The 25,802-nt window shown below is 36.0% G+C and overlaps 1 protein-coding gene across 1 annotated transcript in view; it reads right to left on the reverse strand.

Moving 5' to 3' along the window:
• SLCO6A1 (solute carrier organic anion transporter family member 6A1) overlaps positions 1-25,802 on the reverse strand; it is a 106,802-nt gene that overhangs the window by 31,863 nt on the left and 49,137 nt on the right. The window contains exons 9-10 of the mRNA XM_055554569.1: positions 18,145-18,340; positions 340-493 (exon numbers count right to left, since the gene is read on the reverse strand). Coding sequence (XP_055410544.1) covers positions 340-493; positions 18,145-18,340 — 350 coding nt within the window. The remainder of the gene's footprint in view (positions 1-339; positions 494-18,144; positions 18,341-25,802) is intronic.

The following is a 25,802-nucleotide window of genomic DNA, read 5'->3' on the forward strand; positions in this document are numbered from 1 at the left end:
TACAGGAGACCCGGGTCCCATCTCTGGGTTGGGAAGATCCCCAGGAGAAGGGAATCTTGAGTATTCTTGTCTGGAGAATCCTATGGACAGAGGAGCCTGGCAGGCTACAGTCCATGGTGTCATAGAGTCGGACTCCATTGAGTGACTAACACTTTCACTTCACTTATGGTTCTCCATAAGTCCTATGAATTGTGATCAATAAATCCACAATTTAAGAAAAATTTAAGAAAAGGGAAAATAGGAGAAAAAAAGGATTTTATAGAGAGCAAGAGTAAAATGTAAACATCTATAAGATGCACTTCTTAATGGAGAGAGAGAAGCATAATAGAAGATAATAACCTTGCTAGCCTTTAATGTTTTAGACTGTGTACAACCTGCAAAGCAAGGAGAAAAATATCCAATATCATTTCTTCCACATGTAGCAGAATAAAATGCAGATGAGCATTTACAATGAGAATTGCAAGGAGCTGTCAGGTTTCCCAACTGCCCTATTCTGTAACAAAAAAAGAGATTGAATGTAATTATAATACTAGTGTATTACACATATTAACACACACATCGAGATATCAATGAGACCAATAAAATATAATTATTAATTTTAACAGATTTAGGAATAACTGATATACAATAAACTCTACATATACAAGGTATAGCATTCGCATACACTTGTGAAATTATCACTGCAATCATGTTAAAGAACATGACCATCACCCGCAGTGGTTCCCTCATGCTCCTTTGTATTAATAGTTCCTCCACCCCATGGCATCTGCTGATCTACTTTCTGACACTATTCATTACTTTCAATTTCAAAGCATTTTATGAAATGGAATCATACAGTATGTGCCCTCTCTTTGTCTGACTTCTTTCATGAAGTTGGTCTTTACATGGTCTTTGTATGGTCATATGTTTCCATGTCTCTTGAGTAACATCAAGGACTAGAATTTTTGTATCATATGGTAGGTGTTCATTTAACTTTTTAAGAAACTGTCAATTAGTTTTCCAAAGTGATTGTGTTATTTCATAATCTCAGAAACAGTGTATAAGATTTCAACTGTTTCCTATATTTCTTGCCAACACTTGGAAGAGTCTTTTTAATTTTAGACATTTTAACAAAGATATAGTTTGAGAGTCCCTTGGACTGCCGGGAGATCCAACCAGTCCACTCTAAAGAAAATCAGTTCTGAATATTCACTGTAAGGACTGATGCTGAAGCTGAAACTCTACTTTGGGCACCTGATGCAAAGAACTGATTCAATTTAAAAGACCCTGATGCTGGGAAAGATTGAAGGCAGGAGAAGAAGGAGACAACAGAGGATGAGACAGTTGGATGGCATCACCAACTCAATGGACATGGGTTTGGGTGAACTCAGGGAGTTTGTGATGGACAGGGAGGCCTGCCGTGCTGCAGTCTATGGGGTTGCAAAGAGTCAGACACAAATGAGTAACTGAACTGAACTGAATATGAGTTTCCCTAATGACTGATGCTAGACATCTTTCCATGCACTTATTTTCCATCTATATTTATTATTTGGTTAAATATCTGTTTAAATCTTCTCCCCATTTTTGTGGCTTTCTTATTAAACATTGACAGTTGTTAATATTAGCAAGAAATCAAGTTCTTTGTTAAACATATGATTTTCAAATATCTTCTCATAGTCTATGGTCTGTCTCTGCATTACTTTAATGGACTCTTTCAAAGAGCATGATGTTTTTTTTATTTTAATTAAGTCCAATTTATCAATATATTTCTTTGTGGATCACATATCTGGTGTCATATCTAAGAAATCTTTGCTGAACACAAGTTCACATAAATTTTTTCTCATATCCCTGGAATTGTATATTTTACATCTACAATCCATTTTAAATTATTAGCATTGTATAATATACAGATCAAAGTTTATTTGTTTAAATATAGATATCTAAGTGTTCCATAAACTGCATATGCACTCTATCATAAATCAATTATCTATATATGTATTTGTGTACTTTTGGACTTTAGTCTGTTCCACTGACTTACTTGTCTATATTACACCAATACTACTTTCTTGATTATTGTGGCCTTATAATAAGTCTTGAAATCGAATAGTGTTAGTCCTCCATCTTTGTTCTTTAGAATTGTTTGTTTGTGGTTTTCTAGGTCCTTTGCATAGCTATATGAATTTAAATGTCATCTTTCCAATATCTAAAGAAGGAAGCTCACTAGGATTTTGGTTGTGAGTACACTGAATACACACATTAATTTTTGTATTAACATCTGAAGATTAACATCTTAAGGATATTGAGTCTTTTAATCCACCAACATTGAATATCTCTTCATTTTAAAATTTAGGTCTTTAATTTCTCTCAGCATGTTTTACAGTAATCATTGTATAGAGTTTTTACATCTTCTATCATATTTATCTTTAAAATTTTCTTTTCTTGATACTATTGCTAATGGTATTGTTTAATATCAATTTCAAATTGTTTGTAGGTAGTGTATAAAATGCCAAAGATTTTTGAATACTGATCTTTTCTTCTACAGAATTTTTTCTTGCTTAATAGTATTGTTAATGTTATTTTTTAAGCTTTTCTAGTTTTATTGAGATATAATTTACACTTTATAAACTTAAGGTGTATAGCACAATTATTAGACTTACATATGCCATGAAATGATTACCACAATAAGTTTAGTAAGCATCCATCATCAATATAAAATTAAAGAAAAAAAAATGTCCTTGTAATGAGAACTCTTAGAATTTACTCTAACAACTTTCATCTATAACATGTAGCTGTACCCCACTCCAGTACTCTTGCCTGGAAAATCCCATAGACGGAGGAGCCTGGTGGGCTGCAATCCATGGGGTCGCTAAGAGTCAGACACGACTGAGCGACTTCACTTTCACTTTTCACTGTCATGCAATGGAGAAGGAAATGGCAACCCACTCCAGTGTTCTTGCCTGGAGAATCCCAGGGACGGGGGAGTCTGGTGGGCTGCCGTCTATGGGGTCGCACAGAGTTGGACACGACTGAAGCGACTTAGCAGCAGCTGTGTCTATTACATCCCTAGTACTTATATATAAATGGTAGTTTGTACATTTCCACTGCCTTCCTTCAGTTTCTGCTCCCTTAAGCCCCTGCCTTAGTAACAAATTTGATCTATTTTTCTGAGTTAGTTAGTTGAGTGGTTGGTTGGTTTTTGAAGCATAATTGGTCTACAACACTGTTAGCTCCTATTACACAGCATGGTGATGTGGTTTTCTATGCATTTCAAACTTTCCATCACACTAAGTCTAGTTACAACACATCAGCACACAAAGATATTACACAGTTACTGACTATAATGCCCACACTGCACATTTCATATCCGTGACTCACTTATTTTGCAACTACAGGTTTGTACCTCCTAACTCCCTCACCTATTTAATTCCTGCCCTCAACTCCCTTCTTTCTGGCAAGCAGTTGTTTGTTCTCTGTATCTATACCACTTTGTTTCTGTTGTGTGATGTTTGTTCATTCGTTTTTAAATAGATTCCACACATAAGTGAAATCATACAGTATTTGTCTTTGAACATATTTAACTTATATTTAAATACCCTCTATTTCCATCCTTGTTGTTACAAATGGCAAGATTTCATCATTATTTATGACTAATATTCCACTGCATGTGTGTTGCATCTTTTTTTATACATTCATCTATTTATAGGCACTTGGGTTGTTTCTATAACTTGGCTATTGTAAATAATGCTGTAATAATTACTGAGATGCATATATCTTTTCTAATTAGTGCTTTTCTTCTCTTCAGCTAAATACCCAGGAGTAGAAACTAAACTTGTATGTATGCTTTGTATATTTTAGATATAAATCCCTTATCAGATATATCCTTTACAAATATCTTCTCCCATTCAGTAGACAGCCTTTACCTTTTGCTGGTGCTTTCTTTTACTGAAAAAAAGATTTTTAGTTTGATGTAGTCCCATTTGTTTATTTTTTATTTGTTTTCTTTGCCTGAGGAGACATCCAAAACTATCACTAGGACTGAAGTCAAAGAGTGTACTGCCTGTTTTCTTCCAGTACTTTTGTGATCTCAGGTCTTACATTTAAGCCTTTAATCCATCTTGAATTTATTTTTGTTTATGATATGAGAGAGTAGACCAGTTTGATTCTTTTGCATGTAACTGCCCAGTTTTCCCAATACCGTTTGTTGAAGAAGCTGTCTTTTCCCCATTGTATATACCTTCATTGTTGTAGCTTAATTGTCCATATAAGATTGGTTTTATTTCCACTGATTTATGTGTCTGGTTTTTGCCTGTGCTATACGTTTTGATGACTGTAGCTCTGTAGTACAGTTTGAAATCAGGGGAGCATGATTTCTTCTTTCATGAGATTATTTTGGCTACTTAGGGTCTTTTGTTTCCTTACAAATTTTAGCATTGGTTGTTCTAGTTCTCTGAAAAATGTCATTGATATTTTTAGGGATTGCACTGAATCTGAAGTTCTCATTGGGTAGTATGGTCATTTTAACAATATTAATTATTTCACCCATTCAGTTCAGTTCAGTTCAGTCGCTCAGTCATGTCCGACTCTTTGCGACCCCATGAATCGCAGCACGCCAGGCCTCCCTGTCCGTCACCAACTCCCGGAGTTCACTGAGACTCACGTTAACATGGTCTATCTTTCCGAAATCTGTGTGTATCATCTTCTATTTCATTCATCATTGTCCGTTATAGTCTTCTGAGTACAAGTCCTTTACCTTCCTAGATTTACTTCTAGGTATTCTGTTCTTGTAATGCATTTAAAATGGAATCGTTTTCTTTTCCTTTTAATTTTTAAAAATGTATTTGTTTTTGGCTGTGCTGGATCTTCATTGCTATGAAGTTGCAGTGAGTGCGGGTTACTCTTCACTGCAATGTGCGGGCTTCTCATCTCAGTGGCTTCTCTTCTTGCAGAGCACAGTCTCTGAGGCACACAGGCTTCAGCAGCTGTGGCCTCAGTAACTGCGGCTTGTGGACTCTCAGCGCACAGGCTCAGAAGTTGTGGTCACAGCTTAAATGCCTCACAGCATGTGGGATTTTCCCAGACCAGGGATCAAACCAGTGTCCCCTGTATTGCAAGGTGGATTCTTAACTACTGGACCACCTGGGAAGCTGGAGATTGTTTTCTAAATTTCTGATAGTATGGTGTTAGTGTATAGAAATGCAACAGATTTCTGTGTATTAAATTTATACCCTACAACATTACCAAATTCACTGATGAGCTCTAGTAGTTTTTATATCCTGTTTTGAATCCTTTCCAGCCACTCTATATATTTTCATTAGAGTATTTAGAACATTTACATTTCAAGAAATTATTACTAGGTATGTACTTTATCGTCATTTTGTTCACTTTGGGGGGTTTGTTTCTGTGGATCTTTTTTGTTCCTTTCTCTTCTTTTGCTCTCATCCCTTGTGATTTGATGACTCTTTTTCGTGTTATGTTTGGATTCCTTTCTTGTGTGTGTGTCTGTGTAACTAAGAGATTTTTGATTTGCAGTTACCATAAGGTAGGTATCCACAGACAGAGACACACATATCATTATTTTGTTATTTATCTCAAGTTCAAACACATTTTAATAACCCTGCATTTTTGCTCCACCCATGTTTCCTGTTTTTTACACAAAAAGATGTAATCAAAAAAAGATATAATCTTTTTGTGTACCCCTTAACTATTTATTGCAGATATAATTTGATTAGTTTTGTCTTTTAGTCTTTCTACTGATTTACATGTGGTTGATTTACTGTCTTCCCTTCATGTTGCCGTCACCAGTGAGTTTTTTCCTTTTCTAATTTTCGTGTTTCTAGTAATGGCCTCTCCTTTTCCAGTTAGAGAAGTCCTTTTAATATTTCTTAAAAAGCTAGTTTGGTGGTACTGAACTCTTTTAGCTTTTGCTTATCTAACTGTTTATCTCTCCATCACATCTGAATAAAAGCCCTGTTTGGTATAGTATTAGGTTTTTTCCCTTTCATCACTTTAAATACATTAAGCCACTCCCTTCTGGCCTACAGAGTTTCTGTTGAAAAGTCAATTGATAGCCTCATGGGAGTTAATAATACTACTTTTAATATTGATTTCTACAGTTGTAGGTAGCATATATAAATGACATAGATTCTTGTAGATTGATTAGTATCTTACAAACTTGCTAAGCTCATTTTATTACAGTATTTTTTTGGATTTTCTACATAGGCAATGGTGTTGACAACAGTTTTGCTTCTCATGCCTTTTGTTTATTTTTTTCTTACATTATTGTAGTGGTTAGAAGCTTTATTTGGATTTTTAAATTGTCTTCTACTTGAATTTTTATCATATGGATTACTGGTATAATAATTGTGTTAACATTCTTCTCTGATAATCTTAACATATACATCAGTTATGGGTCTGTAATTTTGCTAATCATTATGGGTTGTATTTTTCTGCTGATTTGAATTTCTTTTAATTTTTCAAGGGTTATTAGGTCTTGTAAATTTTACCATTTTGGAAACTAGATATTTTTGTATTTTTATAAATAAGCTTTGTTCCGGAATGCAGCTAATTTATAGGTAAATGCTTTGCCTTTTTGAGCTCTTGCTTCCAAGATTTGTTAGAGCCAAAGTAGTGCTCAGTTTAGAGCTAATTATTACCCGTTACTGAGGCAAGATCCTTCTGTATTCTATACGCTCTGTGATTTTGGAGGTTTCCCAGTCTAACTGGTCAGAACAGGTACTAACCCCAACAGAGTGTGTGTGATGGGTTCTGCTTGCTTTAATTTATTTTTTCCTTTGTAGCCTCAGACTCAGGTACTTTACTCACATATATGCTAGTTAGTACTCTGCTTCATACTTCATCCTCTATAGATACGCTGTGTCTTCTGGTATACTATCCTCTGAACTCTAGCTGCACTGATTTTTTCTGGACTCTCAGCTTAATTGCTTCAACTCAGGGAGTTTGACAGAATCTGTATGGTTCCCCCTTCCTGTACCTTGACCTCAAAACCCTCTTAAGGCAGTAAGCTGGAGGAATTATAAGGCTCACCTTAAATTTTTCCTACCTCTCATGTATCACTGTCTTTCACTGACCGAGTCCTCTGTCATGTAAACCACTGTCTCAATTTTTGTCAAAATTTTGGTTGGCTTTTGTAGTAGGGGAAATGTGTTATTCCATCTTGGCTGAAAGTGGAAATCCAGAACAATTGCTAAATATAAATTTATAAGGAAATAAAAGGATCTTAATTTACATTATTAGTAATTTGAAAAAGTAGCTATATTTAAAATCACTTTTAAGACTATCATTTTTTTATTTATAAACTATGTATTTGAACCAATATAGGCAGCATGAACTAATTCTTGGTAAAGTGCATGAATTTATTGAGAGAATGTCAAAGAGCTCATAGAAATAAGTAAGAAGCCTCAAAAAGTAGATTCTAAAAAGCATCGAGAACACTAAAAAGGCAAGCAAAAGTACATTATAGGACTACTCTTCTAGGCGAGATGCCCCCGTGCCTCCACCCCCGGGATCTGATGCACTGCGGTATCCCGTTTTACACTGGCTGCTGCAGGTAATCTCTGGCTGACCATGGGCTTTTTTCTTACTTTCTCAAAAATCAAAATCTTGAGGGAGCAGTCCAATCAGATGAGCCTAACTCATACACCTGCTCATGAGAAGACTAGTTTGTATCTCCTTTTGGTTGATTTAGAGGGCTTCCCTGATAGCTCAGTTGGTAAAGAATCTGCCTGCAATGCAGGAGAGCCCGGTTTGATTCCTGTGTCGGGAAGATCCACTGAAGAAGGGATAGACGAGGCAAGGCCCTGACTCACGTGTACACTGAATAAGCCCCAAACAGGAGAGAGGATGAATATTAGGCACCAGGAAGGTATAGTTTTTGTATAAATTTGTAATATATATTGTTGCATTTAACTTGCTAATGTTTTGTTGATGCTACTGCATCTAAGTTTATGAGAGATACTGTTCTGTGTGACCCTTTTTTTTTTTTTTTTACTGTCTTTGGCTTTGCTATCAGAACAATACCAGCCTCATCAATCAAGTTAGGAAGTATTCCTTCCTTTTATACTTTCTAGAAGATACTGTGTAGAATCACTGTTAATTCCTTAAATATTTGGTAGAATTCTCCAGTGAAATCATCTGGGCCAGCATATGTTTTAGGGGTACTTTGTAAATGGTGGATTCACTTTGTTTAATCATTCCTTCTATAACTATTCAAATTATCTAGTTCATTTTGGGTGAGGTTTTTCTTCTGTTTTTGAGAATTAGTCCATATTACCTGTCAAATTTATATGCATGGAGTTACTTTTGGTAGGCCCTTATTCTTTAAATATCTATGAAGATAGATATTGCCTATTTTATTCCTCATAACAGTAAATTGTATGTTTTCTGCTTTTTTTTCTTTGTTAATCTTGATAGTGATGTGTCAATTTTATTGATCTTTAAAATAATAAGGTGCTTTTTTTTTTGTTTGATTGATTTCTACTTGTAATATTATTTGCTTCCTTCTGATTCTTTTGAGTTTATTTTGCTCTTAAGTTCGTGGGTGGGACCTTAGATTATTGAGGTATTTCCTATTTTTTATTGTATGCATTTAGTCCTATAAATTTCCCTCTCAATCCTGTTTTAGTTTGGTCCCACAATTGCAGTATGTGGTATTTTCATTTTCATTCAGGTAAATGTATTTTCTGTTAATTTCTCTTCAGACTTCTTTGATCTGTGGGTTCTTAGAAGTGTGTTACGCGGTTTCCAAGTCTTTAGAGATTGTCTCATTATTGTTTGATGATAGTTTGATTCTGCTATGGTATAGTGCTCTGTATAGTTTCAGTTCTTTTGTACTTTAAAGGTCTGTTTTGTAACCCAAAATATGGCCTATTTTGCTATATATTCCATTTGTATTCAGAGAATAGGTATTCTGCTTCTGTTGACTGGAGTGTTCCATAAATATAAATTAGTTTAAGCTGACTGACTGTGCTATTCAGTACTTTTTTATCTCCCTTGAGAGAGGAGTAATAAAGTTTTCAAGTATATTTTTGGATTTATCTTTTTTCTTTCAGTTTTACTAGCTTTTTCCTCTTAGATCTTGAGTCCCTGTTGTTAGCTGCACACTTAAGTATAATTGTTTGCTCTTTGTAAATTGACCATTTATAATTTTGCAATGTTTCTTTATCCCAGTTTCTTTATCAATGTTTCTTTATTCTTGATTCTAAAGCCTGATATTAATATATTTATTTTAGATTTCTTTTGTTTAGTGTTTGTATGTTATGATTTTTTCATCTTTTGACTTTCAATATATATGTCATTATCTATTGTAGATTTCATGTAGACTGAGTTTAGCTTAGGTTTACTTTTTTAAACAATCTGACAATCGCTGCCCTTAAATAGGTAGGTTTAGATTAGGGATCAATGAATACACTCTATAAGGAGCCAGACAGCAAATATTTAGCCTTCACAAGACTTGTGCTGTCTGTTGTATATTCTCAGTTATCTGGGAGCCAACTGTGGTCTTCCCAGAGACTGGGGAAGACATCAGACACCACATTTGACTTCTCACTCTAGTCCACTACAAATGGCCAGTCTCCCTGGAAGGAGCAAGTACACATATCTGCCATCCCAGCTTTTCTGACTGCTGCCCAAGGAAGGAACAGGTCCTGGGATCACTTGGCTGTGATAGCCAAGGGGCCTTGTATTCACAGGATTATAAACAAAAGAGCAGTTATTAATAGGCATAAGAACACCCCTCCTGCAGTGATAAACTCAAGCTTAGCACAGAGGGAGCAGGCAGGAAAAGCCTATCTCCCAGTTTCTCTCTAAAAGCAACCTAACTACATATTTTCTCCTCCACTGCTTAAGGATCCAGCTTCCCATCTGCCTGCATCTATGTGCCAGCTGCCATCCTCTCCCTTGGGCCACTGACACATCCCAGCCATCCTTAACTACTGGGGGTGACTACAGACAAAGAAGGACACCTGGGCAATCACAAAGATTTGATGAACAGCCAAGAACTCAGGGTTGGTTAAGTGATAAGGCTATTTAGTCAGTATAATTATAGATAAGGTTACTGTTATAGATACAGAGCTATGGGCTTCCCTCATATCTCAGTCGGTAAAGAATCTGCCTAAAGTGCAGGAGACCCAGGTTCGGTTCCTGGGTCAGGAAGATCCCCTGGAGAAGGAAATGGCAATCCACTCCAGTATTCTTGCCTGGAAAATCCCATGGACAGAGGAGTCTGGTGGGCTACAGTCCATGAGGTATCACAAGAGTCAGACACTACTTAGCAACTAAACCACGACTGTTATAGATAAGGTTCATCTTGTTATTATAGTCATTAAAATACAACTACAATAATTTGTTTATAGATATACAAGGTAAAAGGTACAAATTTTGACATCAAAAATATACATAAAATGCAAGGGGAAAATGAAAGTGTAGAGCTTTATTATGCATTCAAGGTTAAGTTGTTATCAGCTTAAAAAGACTGTTATAAATATGCTTTCTATAAGCCTCATGGTAACCACAAAACAAAAACCTATAGAAAATGCACAAAAGAAAGAGAGAAAAGAGTCTAAGCACTAAATAAAATCACCAAATTACAAAGGAAGAGTAAGAAACAAGAAGAAACACAGAAACTACAAAACAGCCAGAAAACAATTAACAAAATTGCAGTAAGTACATACCTATCAACAAACACTTTAATGTAAATATACTAATTCCCCAAGTAAAAGACATGGAGTATCTGAATGGATTAAAAAAACAAGCCCCATATTTATGCTGCCTAGAAGAGACTCATTTCAGATATAAGGACACACACAGACTGAAACTGAAGTGATGGAAAATTATATTACATACAAATGGAAAGCAAAATAAAACTGGGATAGCAATACTTATATCAGACAAAAAAGACTTTAAGACAAAGACTGCAAGAAGAGACAAAACGGTCATTTTACAATAAAAAGGGATCAATCCAACAAGGATATAACACTTGTAAATATTTATGCACCCAACACAGGAACATCTAAACACATAAAGCAAATATTAATAGACCTAAAGGGAGAAATAGATGGCAATACAATAATACTAGAGGACTTTGACGTTCCACTTTCAGCAATGGATAAAACATTCAGACAGAAAATCAATAAGGAAACACCGAAATTAAGCCACAGGTTTGAAATACAAGACTCACCAGACATTTACAGGACATTCCATATGATAATAACAGAATACACATATTTCTCAAGGGCACATAAAAATTCTCCATATGTTATGTCACAAGTCTTCATAAATTTAAGAAGATTGGGATTATATCAAGCATCTTTTCCAACCACAATAGTATGAAACTAGAAATCATTTACACGAAGAGGACTGGAAAATTCACAAATATGTAAAGATTAAACAACATGCCACTAAACAGCCAATTGGTCACAGAATAAATCAAAAGAGAAATTTTTAAATACCCTGAAATAAAATTGAAAGCATATCAAAGCCAATGGGACACAGCAAAAGTTCTTTAAAATGAAGGTTCTTTAAAAAACTAAAAGCAGAACTACCACAAGATGCAGAAATTACACTCCTGGGTATACATCCAAAGAAAATGAAAACACTAATTCGAAAAGACAGTAATACATACACCCCAATAAATGTTGATAGCATTATTTACAGTTGCCAAGATATGGAAGCAACCTAAGTGTCCATCAACAGATGAATGGATAAAGAAGATGTGGTATTTATATACAATGAAATATTACTACTCAGTTATAAAAAAGAATGAAATTCTGCCATTTGCAACAACATGGATGGACCTAGAGGGTATTATGCTTTGTGAAATAAGTCAAACAGAAAACAAGTAACTCTATGTTACCACTTATATGTGAACTCTAAAAAAATAAAGAAAGCTGAGCGCTGAAGAATTGATGCTTTTGAACTGTGTTGTTGGAGAAGACTCTTGAGAGTCCCTTGGACTGCAAGGAGATCCAACCAGTCCATTCTGAGGGAGATCAGTCCTGGGTGTTCATTGGAAGGACTGATGTTGAAGCTGAAACTCCAATGTTTTGGCCACCTGATGCAAAGAGCTGATTCATTGGAAAAGACCCTGATGCTGGGAAAGATTGAAGGCAGGAGAAGAAGGGGACAACAGAGGATGAGATGGTTGGATGGCATCACCAACTCAATGGACATGAGTTTGGGTAAACTCTGGGAGTTGGTGATGGACAGGGAGCCTGGCGTGCTGTGGTTCATGGGGTCGCAAAGAGTCAGACACAACTGAGAAACTGAACTGAACTGAAAAAATAAAATGAATAAATGTATGTAACAAAACAGAGAGACTCAAAGATACAGAGAACAAACTACTGGTTACCAGCAAGGATAAGGAAGGAGGGAGGGGCCAGATAGGGTATAAGACTGAGAGATACAAACTACCATGCATAAGAAAGCAATAAGGATATATTATACAGCACAGGGAAATAAGCTGTTATTTTATAATAATCTTAAAAGGATTATAATCTATAAAAATACTGAATCACTATTTTGTACACCTGAAACTAATATAATATTGCAAATCAACTAGTTTTCAGTAAAAAAAAAAAAAAAGCAATTCTAAGAAATTCATATCAATTAAACCTTAGATGAAGAAAAAAGAATGATCTCAAATAAACAATCTAACTTTATACTTCAAGAAACTAGAAAAAGAATAAACTAATAAGTCCAAAACTAGTACAATAAAGAAAATAAATATCAGAACAGAAATAAATGAAAAAGAGCAAAAGAAAAGATTAATAAAACTGAGGTTTTTTTTTTAAAGATAAATAGAATAACATAGCTAGACTTGCAAGAGAAAAAAAGGAATTAAATAGATGTAATTATAAATGAAAGTAGAGACATTACAGGTGATAAATTACAAATATAAAGGTCATAAGAGACCATTGTGAAGAATTATACAACAAAAATTTGTTCTTTCTGGTTTTCATCTTTCCTGTTTTTTTGCTTTCTCTGGTTTTCGGTATGAGATTTCATTTTCTCTCATCTGTTAGCATAGCATTTATATTGCTTTTTAAAAATGTTTTAATGGTTTTTCCTAGAATTCCCAATATACATTTACAAGTTATTTACGTTTGCTTTAAAATAACATTATAACACTTCATTGATATTACAAGTACTTTATAAAAATGTATTCCCAATTCCTCCCTCCCCTTTTATAAGACTGCTGTCATTTTTTCACTATCCATAAATTATAACCACTGAATACCTTAATGCCATGATTATTTTGAAGAATTAACCTATCATAACAATTAAAATAATAAAAATAAAAGAACATAGTCTGCCAACATTTATATTCACCTCTAGTGCTCTTCGTTTTATATGGATCTATTAATACATCTAATAAATCATATCATTTTTTCTGAAGAAATTCTTTACACATTTCTTACAAAGCAGGTTTACTGGTGACAATTCCCTTATATTTTGTTTATGAGTATCTGAGAATATTTCTCCTTCACTTTTGAAAGATACTTTCATTGTATATACCATTCAAGGTTCACTTTTTTCCAATCCTTTACATATTTCACTCCATTCTTTTCTTGCTTGCACAGTTATAAGTAAGGTTTTATTTCCTCTGGCTTTTATTCAAGATTGTTTTTGATTCTGCAGGTTGAATGTAATATGCCTACATGTAGATTTTTTGGTAATATTAATCAATTTTGGTATTCCTGAGCTTCCCAAATGTATGGTTTGGTGTCTGTCATTAACTATGGAAAATTCTCAGCCATTATTACTTCACCTATTTCTTCAGTTCTTTTGTCTCCTTCTTCTCTTTCTGGCATTTCCATTATATTTGTGTTACTTCTTTGTAATTGCTTCATTGTTCTTGGATATTCCGTTTCTGGTTTTTTCATTCTTTTTTCTCTTTGCTTTTCAGTTTGAAAAGTTTCCACTGATGTGTCTTCAAAGTCGTTAATACTTTCTTCAGTTCAGTCCAGTTTACTGATGAATCAATGAAAGGAACTCTTCATGTTATTATACAGCTGTTTTGCCTTTCTAGAATTTACTTTAGATATTCTTCTTAGAGTTTCCATTTCTCTGCTTGCATTATCTAGATTTTCTTTCATGTCCACTTTTTCCATTAGAACCCATAGAATATTAATCATAGTTACTTTATGTTCCCAGTCTGATAATTCCAAAATCTCATTTCTTTTAGAGCCAACAACAAATGTTATTAATTATCCTTAACCTGAGACTGTCTTTCATCTTCTTTCTTGAAGAATATTTCCACTGGATAATAAATTATGTGTTGAAAGTTCTTTTCTGTCAGGACTCTTAAGACATTGTTCTACTATCTTTTGAACCTGTGGCTTCTGATGAGAAATTCACAGTCATTGTCTCACTGCACCTATAATTACTATTTTAACATTCTCACTTGATAATGTCAATATCTGGATCCTCTATGGGTCTATTCTATAATATGTTTTGTCTCATGATTTTGTGGCTATCTGGTTTTTTTTTTTTTTAATACGAGCCCGTTGTCTACAACCCTTTACAGCTTTGTATGATATTATCTTTCTTTCAGAGTGTCAAGTCTTTCTGCTGCTACAGTGCTGGCTGACCAAATTAATCCAATTAGAGCAAAATTAACTCCTGGCTGGTTACAGTACTAGAGGGAGCCCCTCACTCCTCGATCTTAGCCTTACAGAGGTATCAGTTAAGAACATGGTGGTTACCATGGCTCCTTCCCAACAGCACATTCTAAAATTGAACTCTTATCTATAGAGCATCACAAGACCAGTGAAAATTTTCTTTGCTTTTTATATTATTTTTACTTTATCTTAGCCTCTTAGCTTCACTGTTATGTAAATGTGCTGAGTGAAACCCTAAAGAGTGTTATCTTATTTGTTTCCATCTCTTCTTACTGATGTTGCGTCTCATTCCGTGGCCTAATTTTTGTCTCTTTAGGCTCAAAGTTCTGTCAAAAAATTGTGCCCGATTTTGGCCATCTTACTATTAGGTTGGTGCAAAAGTAATTGTGGTTTAGCATTGTTGAACTTTGCCCTTTGATATTGGAATACATTCTTAACTAAATGTGCTTAAACATTATACATCATTCTAACGTGCATCTCTCATTTTACATCTTTTGCTAATGAATTACTACTTGCTATTTATTTTGGAAATGATGTTAGACAAAAAACAAATTCGAGCAATTTTCTTATTTGAGTTCGAAATGGGTCATAAAGCAGCAGACAACTCACAACATCAACAATGCATGTGACCGAGGAGCTGCTAGTGAGTGTACAGTGCGGTGGTGGTAAAGGAAGTTTTGCAAACAAGGCAAGAGCCTTAAAGGTGAGGAGTGCAGTGGCCGGCCATCGGAAGTTAACAATGACCAACTGAGGGGATCATCGAAGCTGATCCTCTTACAGCTACATAAGAAGTTGCCTAAGAACTCCACGTCGACCAGTCTATGGTTGTTTGGCATTTGAAGCAAACTGGAAAGGTAGAAAAGCTCAATAAATGGGTGCTCACGAGCTGACAGCAAATCAAAAATATTGTCGTTCTGAAGTGTCATCTTCTCTTCTTTTATGCAACTGCTGCTGCTGCTAAGTCGCTTCAGTCGTGTCCGACTCTGTGCGACCCCCATAGACGGAAGCCCACCAGGCTCCCCTATCCCTGGGATTCTCCAGGCAAGAACACCGGAGTGGGTTGCCACTTCCTTCTCCAATGCATGAAAGTGAAAAGTGAAAGTGAAGTCGCTCAGTCATGTCGTATAAAATGCACTTTTCATCACACATCAAATCCAATTGAGAAATGGTTTGTTGCAATGGCACCCCACTCCAGTACTCTTGCCTGGAAAATCCCATGGATGGAGAAGCCTGGTAGGCTGCAGTCCATGGGGTCATTGAGAGTCGGACACGACTAGGCAACTTCACTTTCACTTTTCTCCAGGCAAGAACACTGGAGTGGGTTGCCATTTCCTTCTCCAATGCATGAAAGTGAAACAGAAGTCGCTGTTTCTTGCCAATGTCCAGAAATAGTAAATGTACTCAGGGAAAACAGTAATTGCAGAAGGTTGCTTCTCCTTACAAGGTTTGCCTTTCCCCAGGATTTTGGTGCTTTAGCAGATACTTGCCTAAGCAACTGTCTGATATCTTTAAACAAATCTTTTAAAACATTGATTCAGCTTTTCTAGGTGTACTCAGTGGAAGCACTGGCCTGCCGTGTAGTTGAAGTAGTGCCGGGAGCCGGCATATTGCATATTGAGTGCATATTGCATATTGAGTGCATATTGCATATTGAGTGCAGCACTTTCCACAGCATCATCTTTCAGGATCTGGAATAGCTCAACTGGAATTCTATCACTGCAGGGAGCCAGCGTGAGGAACTCCGCCCATGACAAAGGTCATGAGGAAGGAGGCTCGGCATACGCAAAGGCGGGATCGAGCCTCAGGAGTCCCCCTGGAAATTCTCGAGCATCTACCCCCCAAACCAGAGTCTGCCTACTTTCTGCTTTGTGCTTTCACCTACACCTCTGACTTTACAGGGGGCTGTCCCCCACTACCTCTCTCTGAAAAAAAGAGTTAGCTTACAGCTCCAGTTAATAATTCCTGGGTGTGACACTGTTTCAACCTACAAACTCCTTTGGAAATCCTCTAGCCTGCCTGAATGGGTTTTTCCGGCCACATGTGATTGTTCAGAGCCTCCCAACTGTGAGAGGCAGGAGATGTTCTAAACTGCCTAAACACAGATTCCTTTGAGTAGTTAAAAGATTGATTAGAAATTGTATTGGTGAAGGGTTTTTCACTTGTTGGGCCAATGTTTGCTGCTAAGTCTCCATACTCCTTACCTACTGTGTCCTTGGCAGTGTATTGATTGATATAATGGGTGTATAGAAATGTAAAATGCAGCTTTGTCCAATGCTTTTTGGGAGGCTGGTGCCTGACTTTGGAATAATCACCTTTAGAGAAAAATAAGTTTCTTAAAATGTTAACAGGCCTCCGGGCCAGAAGATGATGTTAATCACCTGAACTTTTGCATATGATAAGTTTGAAAGCCTGGCTTAGATTAGAACCAGGAACTGCTGTCCTTGCATGACTCCACCCCTTCCCCCATTATCCTCTATGCATAACTTAAGGTATAAAAACTACTTTGGAAAATAAAGTGCGGGCCTTGTTCACTGAAACTTGGTCTCCCCATGTCACTCTCTCTCCCAAATTCTAGCTGAGTCTCCATCTGGAGCGCGGAACCCACCATGCTTGCTAATTATGCCTGGGCTTCTAAGATCCGACCGGGGAGGCCTCAGTGTCTCCTCTCCTTCGGGAGAACGGAAGGACGCCTGCGGCCTACGTAAGTGGTGCAAACTTCTTGTCTTGAAGTTTTATTGGTCTCCCGCGTAAACCAAGCTGCTCAGCCCCTTTTCTCCACTGAATTTTCCTACGAGCTATCCTCATTCTATTACTCTTTGTATCCTTAATTAACGTGTAATTAAGCAGTTGTTTCCTGACCCTCGCCTATGCCGTCTCTCCTTCGAATACCCTGGATCAGCTGGGGCTGGACCCCGGCAGAGTAGAAGTCTACTCTTCTTTACTTATTTTATCTGCTTAGTTTTTCAGTTTCTAATTCCAGCTCTGTTTCTCTTCCTTAACATTGCTACTGCTAAGTTACGTCAGTCGTGTCCGACTCTGTGCGACACAAGAACACTGGAGTGGGTTGCCATTTCCTTAACATTAGATAACATTAAAATAATCTGTGCCCAGTTCTTTGAATTTTTTCAGGTTTAACTAAAAGGAGACCTTACTCGTGCATACTTTCAGATGCCTTTGGTTCCATTCTTTGACAAGAAGGCTGACATACCAATTCAGACAAAGGTAAGCCTGGCTTCATACAGTTAGTATGGTCTCCTAGTTGCTAGTTACTTTAATACAGATTTCTACTTCTAGGTTCTGATTCATTTCAATATCTTCTTTCTTTATATGAATGCACAAGCTATTACACCACAAGCTATCCTTATGATATTTCTGCCCTAACAGTGAAAAGTGAAACTCTGCTTTATGTTTCTTTTACATGTTCAATAATGCCAAGAATGTTATGAACCTATTAGGGTTACTGGGTAAATAATTATTGACTAAGAAATATGTGATTGGTTTGGATATGAAAGTACAAAATTATACTTACCCACCATAATCTTCAGTGATCCCAGCAAATGGTATTGGATCACAGTGCACAAAAACTACAAATGCAAGCAGTACAAGGGATACAGCAGATGTAACTATTACAAATCTCATAAGGCCTTTAGAAGATATGTGTAACTTGGAAATAATGATACCTCCCAGAATCTGGCCAAGTGCACCTCCTGGAAGTAAAACAAGTCCTAAAAGAAAGGAGGAAGAGAAAACCCAGTTAAAAATAGTAGATGTATGGCAGACACCACACAATATTGTAAAGCAATTATCCTCCAACAACAAAAAATAGTCAGCTAGAGACAGGACAGAAAATTCACACAGTGATGCAATCTCCTCTGCTCTAAACATACAGCAAACGTAAGTTTAACTAAGAAGCCAAGAGAAAATTTAAAGACACAATAAACAACAAACCTTAACCTTAAGAGAAATACAAATTTGTGCATGGGGCTGATACTACAGGCCTAAAGGACCTAGAATAAGAGGTTCCACAAAATGTTTTACAGCAGTTGTGAGCAATACGATAAAATCAATGCCAGAGAAACAACATTTGACAGTCTGCAGCCAACTATGATAAATTTAAATAATTAAAGTGATATTAGTCCTGGGCATAAATGTGTACTATAATTATGGAGAAATGTAAAAATAAAAAATATTAAATCATATAAAGTAATAAGGTAAGAAAACTTTGTACCATCAAGACTAAAATGAAAACTGTAAAAGCTGCCAGAGAGTCTGTTACTTGCCAAAGAATTATAATTATAGTTTATTTTTTAAAAAGATAAAATTAATAACCTAGGCATACATACACACAAGCATACATACACACAAGCATACATACACACAATCCTGAGGAGTGGAGTTAGTGAACTGCAAGTGAGCAGCTAAAATTTCCTAAACCAACTGATGGGGATAAAATGAATAAAACATGAATCCACTGAGAGAAGACAGAATAATGGGGGAAGGGGTAGGAAGCAAAAGAGAAGTGCAAAAAAACAAAATATACAATTAAAAAATGAAAAATTAAATATGTCAGAATTCACAATAATGATGTATGAATAAAACAACTATTAGAAAGAAAGATGATGAATTTGATATTTTTTAGAATGGAAAATTTGAAAATAAATAGTAAAAAAAAAAAGTACCATGAAATGTAGATCATGAACATGTTTATACCTAATGACATCACATTAGATAAATTATATAAACACTGCCTAGATTTCAAGGAAATTAAAAATCTATAAACAAAGTGTTTTATTTTTTTATTTTTTTTAGTTTTTTGAATGTTGAGTTTTTTGCTTTTTTTTTTTTAATTTTATTTTATTTTTAAACTTTACAAAATTGTATTAGTTTTGCCAAATATCAAAATGAATCCGCCACAGGTATACATGTGTTCCCCATCCTGAACCCTCCTCCCTCTTCCCTCCCCATACCATCCCTCTGGGTCATCCCAGTGCACTAGCCCCAAGTTGATGTATAGAACAAAGTGTTTTAAATCAGCTGTCTCAGAGATGAAAATTTACTTTACAACACTGTTAAAGATATGTAAAATATTAACTGATTTGAACAGGAGTTACTAAAAAGAGAAATAAAAGCCTATGTCTACAAACAAAAAATCTCTGTTTTCAACAAAGCATGGCTTAAGTAAAAATATGCTGATGAGAATTTAAAATGCTTAGAACCAAACAATAATACAAATTACATCTAAATGTATGAGGTGCTATCAAATAAAATCTATAAGTAATGACACCTCCATCATAACTTGTTAGGAGAACTAAATGAGTTAATACTTAAGTGCTCAGGACAGAGTATAGTCATGCAGCAAACATTATATGAGTGTTTGTTTAAAGGTAGAATTTACAAACAAATTCATTTATTAGAAAAGCAAAAAGTACAAATAGTGTAGAGGCAATATTTATTAAGAAATTTGTGGGAACTTGAAGTGAATCAGAGAGTGAGCAATAAGGCTATAGGTAAAGAAGCCAATAAGAAGTAAACCACATTGCAACTCATAATCTCAGAAATTAAGAGTAGGTATTAATATGACTGAAAGCAAGAGTGAGGTAGACTTAAAAAAACAAAGAGGTTTGGATGGCAGTCTACATAAAATGCTTGATCCCCAATTCCTACCCCTAACCACAATGCCAGAGGACCCTAGGTTTCTTCATTTTGAACCCAACAACCATAGAGTTGAGAAAGCCAAGTACATCTGTGAGCATAAAACTGAAAACACAATTCAACTGAAAAAGTATTGGCTGCCAGGCTCATTGCCCTAGGCAATAAGAAAATACTGAACACTGGAAGTTCAACAATTAAAAACTGGGTCCTTGAGGACTGCCCTAAAAAGAAACAAAATGGTTGAAAATTGAATTGCAAAGCACAGAACTTCCAAGCAACTTTTTATGCAAATATTATATTGATGTACAGAAAAATACATAAATTGAAATTGTACATTTGATGAATTTCCAAAGCGGACTTAACTCTGTAACCACACCCAGGTAAAAAAAAATTGATCAAACATTTACTAGAAGGCCAGAGGCTTTTTTGTGCACTTACAAGATTTTATAAAATATGAATCGTAAAGTATGCATACATTATAGCTTCTTTTATTGGACATGATATTTGAAAATTCCACCCATGTTTTTGTATATAATAATAATAGTTCATGCCTTATCACTGCTGAATAGTATTCTAGTATGTGCATACAACACAACTTATTTACTCGCTGTGATGTTAACAAATTGTGCTGCTACTTTAAAAATTCATGTATATATTCTATTTGCAAACATTTGCATTTCTGTTGAATATATTCTTTTTTATATATATATGATATTATACATGTTTCAATGCCATTCCCCCAAATCATCCCACCCTCTCTCTCTCCCACAGAGTCCAAAAGACTGTTCTATACATCAGTGTCTCTTTTGCTGTCTCGTACACAGGGTTATTGTTACCATCTTTCTAAATTCCATATATATGCATTAGTATTCTGTAATGGCACCCCACTCCAGTACTCTTGCCTGGAAAATCCCATGGATGGAGGAGCAGGCTGCAGTCCATGGGGTTGCTAAGAGTCGAACACAACTGAGTGACTTCACTTTCACTTTTCACTTTCATGCATTGGAGAAGGAAATAGCAACCCACTCCAGTATTCTTGCCTGGAGAATCCCAGGGACGGGGGAGCCTGGTGGGCTACCATCTACAGGGTCGCACAGAGTCGGACACGACTGAAGTGACTTAGTAGTAGTAGTAGTAGTAGTAGTATACTGTGTTTTTTATGTAGTATGTTTTTTATGTAGTAGTATGTGGTGTTTTTCTTTCTGGCTTACTTCACTCTGTATAATAGGCTCCAGTTTCATTCATCTCATTAGAATTGATTCAAATGTGTTCTTTTTAATGGCTGAGTAATACTCCATTGTGTATATGTACCACAGCTCTCTTATCCATTCATCCACTGATGGACATCTAGGTTGCTTCCATGTCCTGGCTATTATAAACAGTGCTGCGATGAACATTGGGGTACACGTGTCTCTTTCCCTTCTGGTTTCCTCAGTGTGTATGCCCAGCAGTGGGATTGCTGGATCATAAGGCAGTTCTATTTCCAGTTTTTTAAGGAATCTCCACACTGTTCTCCATAGTGGCTGTACTAGTTTGCATTCCCACCAACAGTGCAAGAGGGTTCCCTTTTCTCCGCACCCTCTCCAGCATTTATTGCTTGTAGACTTTTGGATCGCAGCCATTCTGACTGGCGTGACATGGTACCTCATAGTGGTTTTGATTTGCATTTCTCTGATAATGAGTGATGTTGAGCATCTTTTCATGTGTTTGTTAGCCATCTGTATGTCTTCTTTGGAGAAATGTCTATTTAGTTCTTTGGCCCATTTTTTGATTGGGTCATTTATTTTTCTGGAATTGAGCTGTAGGAGTTCCTTGTATATTTTTGAGATTAGTTGTTTATCAGTTGCTTCATTTGCTATTATTTTCTCCCATTCTGAAGGCTGTCTTTTCACCTTGCTTATAGTTTCCTTTGTTGTGCAGAAGCTTGTAAGTTTAATTAGGTCCCATTTGTTTATTTTTGCATTTCCAATATTCTGGGAGGTGGGTCATAGAGGATCCTGCTGTGATGTATGTCGAAGAGTGTTTTGCCTACGTTCTCCTCTAGGAGTTTTATAGTTTCTGGTCTTATGTTTAGATCTTTAATCCATTTTGAGTTTATTTTTGTGTATGGTGTTAGAAAGTGTTTGTTTCATTCTTTTACAAGTGGTTGACCAGTTTTCCCAGCACCACTTGTTAAAGAGATTGTCTTTAATCCATTGTATATTCTTGCCTCCTTTGTCAAAGATAAGGTGTCCATATGTGCGTGGATTTATCTCTGGGCTTTCTATTTTGTTCCATTGATCTATATTTCTGTCTTTGTGCCAGTAGCATACTGTCTTGATGACTGTGGCTTTGTAGTAGAGCCTGAAGTCAGGCAAGTTGATTCCTCCAGTTCCATTCTTCTTTCTCAAGATTGCTTTGGCTATTCGAGGTTTTTTTGTATTTCCATACAAATTGTGAAATTATTTGTTCTAGCTCTGTGAAGAATACCGTTGGCAGCTTGATAGGGATTGCATTGAATCTATAAATTGCTTTGGGTAGTATACTCATTTTCACTATATTGATTCTTCCAATCCATGAACATGGTATATTTCTCCATCTGTTAGTGTCCTCTTTGATTTCTTTCTGGCACCCCACTCCAGTACTCTTGCCTGGAAAATCCCATGGATGGAGGAGCCTGGAAGGCTGCAGTCCAGGGGGTCGCTGAGGGTCAGACATGACTGAGCGACTTCACTTTCACTTTTCACTTTCATGCATTGGAGAAGGAAATGGCAACCCACTCCAGTGTTCTTGCCTGGAGAATCCCAGGGATGGGGAAGCCTGGTGGGCTGCCATCTATGGGGTCACACAGAGTCAGACACAACTGAAGTGATTTAGCAATAGCAATTGATTTCTTTCACCAGTGCTTTATAGTTTTCTATATATAGGTCTTTAGTTTCTTTAGTCAGATATATTCCTAAGTATTTTATTCTTTTCATTGCAATGGTGAATGGAATTTTTTCCTTAATTTCTCTTTCTATTTTCTCATTATTAGTGTATAGGAATGCAAGGGATTTCTGTGTGTTGATTTTATATCCTGCAACTTTACTATATTCATTGATTAGTTCTAGTAATTTTCTGGTGGAGTCTTTAGGGTTTTCTATGTAGAGGATCATGTCATCTGCAAACAGTGAGAGCTTTACTTCTTCTTTTCCAATTTGGATTCCTTTTATTTCTTTTTCTGCTCTGATTGCTGTGGCCAAAACTATGTTGAATAATAATGGTGAAAATGGGCACCCTTGTCTTGTTCCTGACTTTAGGGGAAATGCTTTCAATTTTTGACCATTGAGGATAATGTTTGCAGTGGGTTTGTCATATATAGCTTTTATTATGTTGAGGTATGTTCCTTCTATTCCTGCTTTCTGGAGAGTTTTGATCATAAATGGATGTTGAATTTTGTCAAAGGCTTTCTCTGCATCTATTGAGATAATCATATGGTTTTTATTTTTCAATTTGTTAATGTGTTGTATTACATTGATTGATTTGCGGATATTGTGGAATCCTTGCATCTGTGGGATAAAGCCCACTTGGTCATGGTGTATGATCTTTTAATGTGTTGTTGGATTCTGATTGCTAGAATTTTGTTAAGGATTTTTGCATCTATGTTCATCAGTGATATTGGCCTGTAGTTTTCTTTTTTTGTGGCATCTTTGTCAGGTTTTGGTATTAGGGTGATGGAGGCCTCATAGAATGAGTTTGGAAGTCTACCTGCCTCTGCAATTTTCTGGAAGAGTTTGAGCAGGATAGGTGTTAGCTCTTCTCTAAATTTTTGGTAGAATTCAGCTGTGAAGCCATCTGGACCTGGGCTTTTGTTTGCTGGAAGATTTCTGATTACAGTTTCAATTTCTGTGCTTGTGATGGCTCTGTTAAGATTTTCTATTTCTTCCTGGTCGAGTTTTGGAAAGCTGTACTTTTCTAAGAATTTGTCCATTTCTTCCACGTTGTCCATTTTATTGGCATATAATTGTTGATAGTAGTCTCTTATGATCCTTTGTATTTCTGTGCTGTCTGTTGTGATCTCTCCATTTTCATTTCTAATTCTATTGATTTGATTTTTCTCCCTTTGTTTCTTGATGAGTCTGGCTAATGGTTTGTCAATTTTATTTATCCTTTCAAAGAAGCAGCTTTTGCCTTGTTGATTTTTGCTATGGTCTCTTTTGTTTCTTTTGCATTTATTTCTGCCCTAATTTTTAAGATTTCTTTCCTTCTACTAACCCTGGGGTTCTTCATTTCTTCCTTTTCTAGTTGCTTTAGGTGTAGAGTTAGGTTATTTATTTGACTTTTTTCTTGTTTCTTGAGGTATGCCTGTATTGCTATGAACTTTCCCCTTAGGACTGCTTTTACAGTGTCCCACAGGTTTTGGGTTGTTGTGTTTTCATTTTCATTCGTTTCTATGCAGATTTTGATTTCTTTTTTGATTTCTTCTGTGATTTGTTGGTTATTCAGCAGCGTGTTGTTCAGCCTCCATATGTTGGAATTTTTAATAGTTTTTCTCCTGTAATTGAGATCTAATATTACTGCATTGTGGTCAGAAAAGATGCTTGGAATGATTTTAATTTTTTTGAATTTACCAAGGCTAGATTTATGGCCCGGATGTGATCTATCCTGTAGAAGGTTCCGTGTGCGCTTGAGAAAAATGTGAAATTCATTGTTTTGGGATGAAATGTCCTATAGATATCAATTAGGTCTAACTGGTCTATTGTATCATTTAAAGTTTGTGTTTCTTTGTTAATTTTCTGTTTAGTTGATCTATCCATAGGTGTGAGTGGGGTTTTAAGTCTCCCACTATTATTGTGTTATTGTTAATTTCCCCTTTCATACTTGTTAGCATTTGTCTTACATATTGCCGTGCTCCTATGTTGGGTGCATATATATTTATAATTGTTATATCTTCTTCTTGGGTTGATCCTTTGATCATTATGTAGTGACCTTCTTTGTCTCTCTTCACAGCCTTTGTTTTAAAGTCTGTTTTATCTGATATGAGTATTGCTACTCCTGCTTTCTTTTGGTCTCTATTTGCATGGAAAATCTTTTTCCAGCCCTTCACTTTCAGTCTGTATGTGTTCCCTGTTTTGAGGTGGGTCTCTTGTAAACAACATATATAGGGGTCTTGTTTTTGTATCCATTCAGCCAGTCTTTGTCTTTTGGTCGGGGCATTCAACTCATTTACATTTAAGGTAATTATTGATAAGTATGATCCCGTTGCCATTTACTTTATTGTTTTGGGTTCGAGTTTATACACCCTTTTTGTGTTTCCTGTCTAGAGAATATCCTTTAGTATTTGGTTTGATGGTGCTGAATTCTCTCAGCTTTTGCTTGTCTGTAAAGCTTTTGATTTCTCCTTCATATTTGAATGAGATCCTTGCTGGGTACAGTAATCTGGGCTGTAGGTTATTTTCTTTCATCACTTTAAGTATGTCCTGCCATTCCCTCCTGGCTTGAAGAGTTTCTATTGAAAGATCAGCTGTTATCCTTATGGGAATCCCCTTGTGTGATATTTGTTGTTTTTCCCTTGCT

Source organism: Bubalus kerabau, chromosome 1 (genome assembly GCF_029407905.1).
Source record: "Bubalus kerabau isolate K-KA32 ecotype Philippines breed swamp buffalo chromosome 1, PCC_UOA_SB_1v2, whole genome shotgun sequence".
Classification (NCBI taxonomy): domain Eukaryota; kingdom Metazoa; phylum Chordata; class Mammalia; order Artiodactyla; family Bovidae; genus Bubalus; species Bubalus kerabau.